At 36.7% G+C, this 5,975-nt stretch overlaps 1 protein-coding gene across 1 annotated transcript; it reads left to right on the top strand.

Annotated features, from left to right (window-relative positions):
• The first annotated feature begins 1,262 nt into the window (after positions 1-1,262).
• Positions 1,263-5,023, top strand: LOC111887919 (probable LRR receptor-like serine/threonine-protein kinase IRK). The gene is made up of 2 exons (XM_023884054.3): positions 1,263-3,234; positions 3,314-5,023. Exons 1-2 carry the CDS (start codon positions 1,745-1,747, stop codon positions 4,761-4,763), a joined length of 2,940 nt encoding a protein of 979 aa, XP_023739822.1. The 5' UTR covers positions 1,263-1,744; the 3' UTR covers positions 4,764-5,023.
• The last annotated feature ends 952 nt before the right edge of the window (positions 5,024-5,975 follow it).

Below are 5,975 nucleotides of genomic sequence, written 5' to 3'. Positions count from 1 at the left end.
CCAATACTTTCTTTCTGTTATTTTTTTTTATAAGATTGTCTTTGGCATTTATATATTGAGTTTTTTTTTTTAAACTATAAGATATTCTATTTATTTTATATAATCAAACAAATTCCATTTTTTTTCTACATGGGTAATCATAGTTTATAAATGAGATGTGGAATGGTTTCACAACATAATGATGAAGAAGCCATGAGCATGAGGTTGTAAAGAGCAAAAAAAATACTCATGTCGTATTTTTCTTTTATTCGAGAAAATAAAATAATTAAAAAAAAGAAAAATAAATAATGAGGTTAATGCAGTCCCACCAGACACGCTCATTACTCATTACTCCTCTTTCACTTTTTCCAACCTCTTTCTTTACATGCATTCAAACTCTACATTCTTCCTCTCTCCCTCTTTCACTTTTTTTTGTTCCTTTTTTTTTTAATTATTTATTTTCATCTACGTATAGTATTCCTCTAAATCTAATCACATTATCTTATAATAACATATTCAAATCATACATTAAATTAGTATATATATATATATATATATATATATATATATATATATATATATATACACACTAAAAAAAACATTAGATATATTTTTGATGAAATTAAGGCGAAAAAAGTATATGGTATGTTTCGCATTTAATCGCAATTTCAGAAGTTGATATCTAAAAGTTATAACTTTTAGTTATTGGTTTAGATAAAATTTTAAGTTTTTAAAATACATAAAATTATATAGAAATATATCTAAAAATATATTATTTTTTGTAAAAAAAACCTGGTATGTTCTATTATAATAAGTCGAAGTTTTTTTCTCTAAACGTATCTTTCGGATTAGAAGACGTTATAATATAAAAACTGTCAACTTATACTACTAACAAAATTTTTATTTTATAGATTTTTTTAATAAATTAAAGGCTTCAAGCACTCAAATCATATACTTTCTAAATTGTCAAAAAGTAATCTCAATATGCGTATTAGAGCTTTGCTTTTACGTTTTCTATGAAAATTGGTAATTCCTATAGAATATAGCGTAAAACTTGTAAATATTTTAAAGTATAATGTTTATCTATTTGATTATTACAATCTTATCTATCATTGTATAATATACTTAACTTCGAAAACTTTTTTATGTAAAAACTAGTATGACTTATAAAATAAAATTGTAATAATGGATTTCTAATAAACCTATAGACTTGAATTAATTTTGTTAATAGATTAATTATAAAGTTTTTACTATAAAAATAGAAGCTGTGAATACATAAATATATAGAAGCAAAAATCGAAAAAGGAAAAAGGTGTGTCTCCTCTCTCCGGCATCCATCATCACCAATAACTCCACCAGCCATAAAGACGGCACACTCCCACACACCAGACAACTCCTTTTCTTTCGCCGTTTACTTCTCTCCTCTCACATCTTCTTCTTCAGATGATCTAGAGCATAAGAACAACAAATTTCACACACCATCTGTTCTTATCTCCGGTCAATTCCTCTTATTTCATACACCCAGAAATCCGTCGCTTTCCGGCATAAAACCACCATAACCACCAACTTTTTCACTTGTCAATTCAAACCCCGTCATCCAGTTCCACAAGTCGTCAAAAGATCTCCTGTCATCTTCTCTTTTTCTCAATTTCGAACTTTCTAATGAATCCAAGCTTTGTTCTGAGCTTTCTTCAACCACCGTCCATGGCTATTTAGATCCCTACTGTTTAAAACCCCATTGACGAAAGAGAAACGGTGAAAAAAAATGTGGACGAAGACGACGCCGTTTCTAGTGATTGCTGCTGTTCTGTTGTTATTATCGCCGGACACGACGATTCTCGGAGTGGGGTCTTTGAATGTGGCCCTGAACGACGACGTTTTGGGGCTTATGGTGTTTAAAGCAGACATTCAAGACCCCTACTTGAGGCTTTCTACATGGAAGGAAGAAGACGACAGTGCTTGCAAATGGAGCGGAGTTACATGCGACCCGTATTCGAACCGGGTAACGGAGCTCCACTTAGATGGGTTCTCTCTCTCGGGTCATATCAGCAAAGGTTTGTTGAGGTTACAGTTTCTTCAAACACTTTCTCTCTCTAGAAACAATTTCACTGGACTCATCGGCAACCCCATTCTCACACAACTCATCAAGAGCTCACAAGTAATCGATTTGAGTGAAAACGGGTTTTTTGGGTCCATACCCGACCAACTGTTCGTCGATTGTGGGTCAATTAGATCCCTTTCATTAGCCAAGAACAAGTTAACTGGTGTAATCCCTGATTCATTTGGTTCATGTATGACTTTGCAAAATGTCGACCTTTCGTCGAATCAGTTATCAGGTGGTTTACCCAATAATATCTGGTCGTTAACTTCATTAAGATCAATTGATTTGTCAAATAACTTTTTTGATGGTGAAATCCCACATGAAAAGATTGAGACCTTGTTTGATTTAAGGGTTCTTAATTTAAGCAGCAATAATTTCAGTGGTGAATTGCCTGAGAAGATTGGAGAATGTTTGTTGTTGAAATCAGTTGATTTTAGTAACAATTACTTCGTTGGAACCATTCCTTCGTCTCTACAGAAGCTTAGTTTATGCAATGTGCTTAATCTCAGAGGGAATTACTTCGCCGGAGACCTCCCTGAGTGGATCGGGAATCTAAAAAGCCTTGAAGTACTTGATATCTCGGTTAATAATTTCTCCGGTTTGTTTCCGACCTCATTAGGCGATCTTGAAGCATTGAACACTTTGAATCTTTCGTTGAATCAATTCACCGGGAACTTGCCTGAGTCATTGGCGAATTGCATAAACCTCTCAGTTGTTGATTTCAGCCGGAATTTGTTCACCGGAAACATTCCTGTTTGGGCTTTCAGCCTCCTACGATTGAAAGGCGTTTCTCTTTCCGGGAATCAATTGACTGGAACTCTCGACTTTGGTGAAGCTGCTGCCGCTTTTGACACTCTAGAAATCATGGATTTATCTTCCAATTCGTTTTCCGGCATCATCCCTTCATCCATCGGAAATTTCAGCAGCTTGGTGTTCTTGAACATGTCATGGAACAGTCTCACGGGTCCTATTCCCTCCAGTTTGGGGCAATTAAAAGCTGTTAATGTCATTGATTTTAGCCATAATTGGCTCAATGGAACCATCCCCGATGAAATCGGTGGAGCAGCTTTATTGGAAGAATTAAGGCTGGAGAATAACTTTTTCACCGGCGAAATTCCTGCAACTATCGGAACATGCTCTATTCTAACCACTCTGTAAATCCTAATTCTTAATCTTTTAATCTTAATCGTGATTAATCTTGTCTACACTGTTCTAAATTCTTCTAATTTGCAGAATCTTATCCGAGAACAACATCACCGGTGGGATTCCGTCAGGTATTGCAAACTTAACGGAGCTTGAATCTGTTGATTTATCATTCAACCACCTCACCGGAGGTTTACCAAAAGAGCTCACAAACCTAACGAATCTCATCATCTTCAACATCTCCCACAACGACCTTGAAGGTGAACTCCCTCTAGGAGGCTTCTTCAACACCATACCCCTCTCTTCAGTTTCCGACAACCCATCTCTATGCGGATCCATAGTCAACCAATCATGCCCAGGTGCACACCCAAAACCCATAGTCCTGAACCCAAACCCATCTCACTCAAACCATGATTCACCACCATTAACCCTAGGTCACAAACGAATCATTCTCAGCATCTCAGCCATCATAGCCATAGGTGCAGCAGTGTTCATAGCATTGGGTGTAATCATTGTTACCATCCTCAACCTCCATGTCCGGAACTCTCTTTCCCGGTCACCCGCCGGAGCTTTGACTTTTTCCGGCGGAGACGAGTTCAGTCACACCCGGTCTCCGAGCTCCGATTACGGGAAACTCGTGATGTTTTCCGGCGACACCGAATTCGTCTCCGGGACCCACGCGTTGCTCAACAAGGAATGTGAACTCGGGCGGGGCGGGTTCGGGGTGGTTTACTGGACCGCTTTAGGAAACGGGCGATCCGTTGCCATCAAAAAGCTTCACGTCCCGAGTTTGATAAAATCCCGGGAAGATTTCGATCGAGAAGTTAAAAAACTCGGGAAGATTCGTCATTCAAATCTCGTGTTACTCGAAGGGTATTACTGGACTCCATCTTTACAACTTTTGATTAACGAATATGTATCGAGTGGGAGCTTGTATAAGCATCTTCACGAAGGAAATTACGAAAATACCCTCACGTGGCGGGACCGGTTCGATATTATACTCGGTACTGCTAAAGGGTTGGCTCATTTGCATCAGATGAATGTGATTCATTACAACATGAAGTCATCTAATGTCTTGATTGATTGCTCCGGTGAACCAAAGGTAGGTGACTTTGGGTTGGCCGCCCTGTTGCCGTCGTTAGACCGCCATGTTTTGAGCGGGAAGATTCAGAGCGCGCTTGGGTACATGGCACCGGAGTTTGCGTGTCAGACAGTGAAGATAACAGAGAAATGTGATGTTTATGGGTTTGGGATTTTGGTTCTTGAGGTGGTGACAGGGAAGAAGCCAGTGGAGTATATGGAGGATGATGTGGTGGTGTTGTGTGATATGGTGAGAGGGGCGGTGGAGAGTGGTGGGGCTGAGGGGTGTGTTGATGGAAAGTTGAAAGGTGATTTTCCGGTGGAGGAGGGTATTTCGGTAATTAAACTTGGGTTGGTGTGTGCATCACAGGTGCCATCAAATCGTCCTGACATGGAAGAAGTGGTGAAGATTTTGGAGTTGATTCGGTGTCCACCGGAAAATCAAGAAGAGATAGTATGAGAAAGGGCAAAATGCTGGTGGCAAAGATGAACGACTGTTGAAGGAGAGAGTACAAACAGATGGAAGCATGATTCTTTGGCGAGAGCATTTTGCTTTTTGTTTGATATAGGTTTAGGATCTATACTTGTGGTTGTTTAAGGTTGTCTTTTGGTTTTTTTGATTGTTTTTTTGTGGGATTTATGTTTTGTTTCCTACTTCTACCCATTTGTTGATATTTGTTTTAGGTTACAAATCACAAATTTACAGGGCAAATTTGTTGATATTTGTTTTAGGTTACAAATCACAAATTTACAGGGCAAATTTGTCTTTTACTATAATGTTGGTGGCAATCGAGTCATGCCTCATGTAAATCAACTACAAAAGTTGACCATTAAATAAGTTCCCTCTCGACAAAACATGCGGTTGAGGATTGAAACAAATTATGGTTGGATCAAAACAATTGCAATCACATACAAGCAATCATATAAGATCAAATACAACATTCTTTCAAGTTAAAAGAGTTATTTCAAGTTAAAATAGTTCTTTGAGGTTTGTTGCATATTTTATATTTGATATAAGGGTAAAATAGTCATTTTTATAAAAACCTAACAGCTGAAAAGTTAGTTTTAACATGTGAATGACCATTCATGACATTTTGCAAACCAGAAATACTAAAGTCCTTAAAGTGATATTTTACAAACGACATGACATTTTGCAAACTATAAGTACTAAAGTCCTTAAAGTGATATTTTACAAACGACAAGCGCCAGTTATGAAATTTTGTCTTTAAACATTTAGTGTTTTATGTTTGTATCGTTAAAATAAAAAACAATCGACATTAATCATTTAATTGCAAGTAAAATGCATGAGTTACACGAGCAATATCAAAACAACACCATTGAGTTGAAAATTTCTTCCATTTTTTTTTGAGCTTGTTATGCTCCTGGTGTGATTGTGAAAGGAATTGAAATGATTTTGTAATATCCTAAAAATTATGATAATTTTTTTTTCATTTTTAATAAAACATTTTTATAAAATCATAAGATAATCAACCATTGTTTTCAAATCAAATCAATAGAAAATCAGAGTATCGATAATCTCTCGAAACATAAAATAATAGGAGGATGTGTGCAATCACATATTCGTCTTGTCTCAATCATCAGAAGTACCTGAAAATATTAAAATCAACAACTGTAGGTCAAAGCTTAGTGAGTTTTCCCAAAATACCCCACA

This window comes from Lactuca sativa, chromosome 5 (genome assembly GCF_002870075.4).
Source record: "Lactuca sativa cultivar Salinas chromosome 5, Lsat_Salinas_v11, whole genome shotgun sequence".
Lineage (NCBI taxonomy): Eukaryota > Viridiplantae > Streptophyta > Magnoliopsida > Asterales > Asteraceae > Lactuca > Lactuca sativa.
This window is presented reverse-complemented; position numbering and strand designations above follow the sequence as displayed.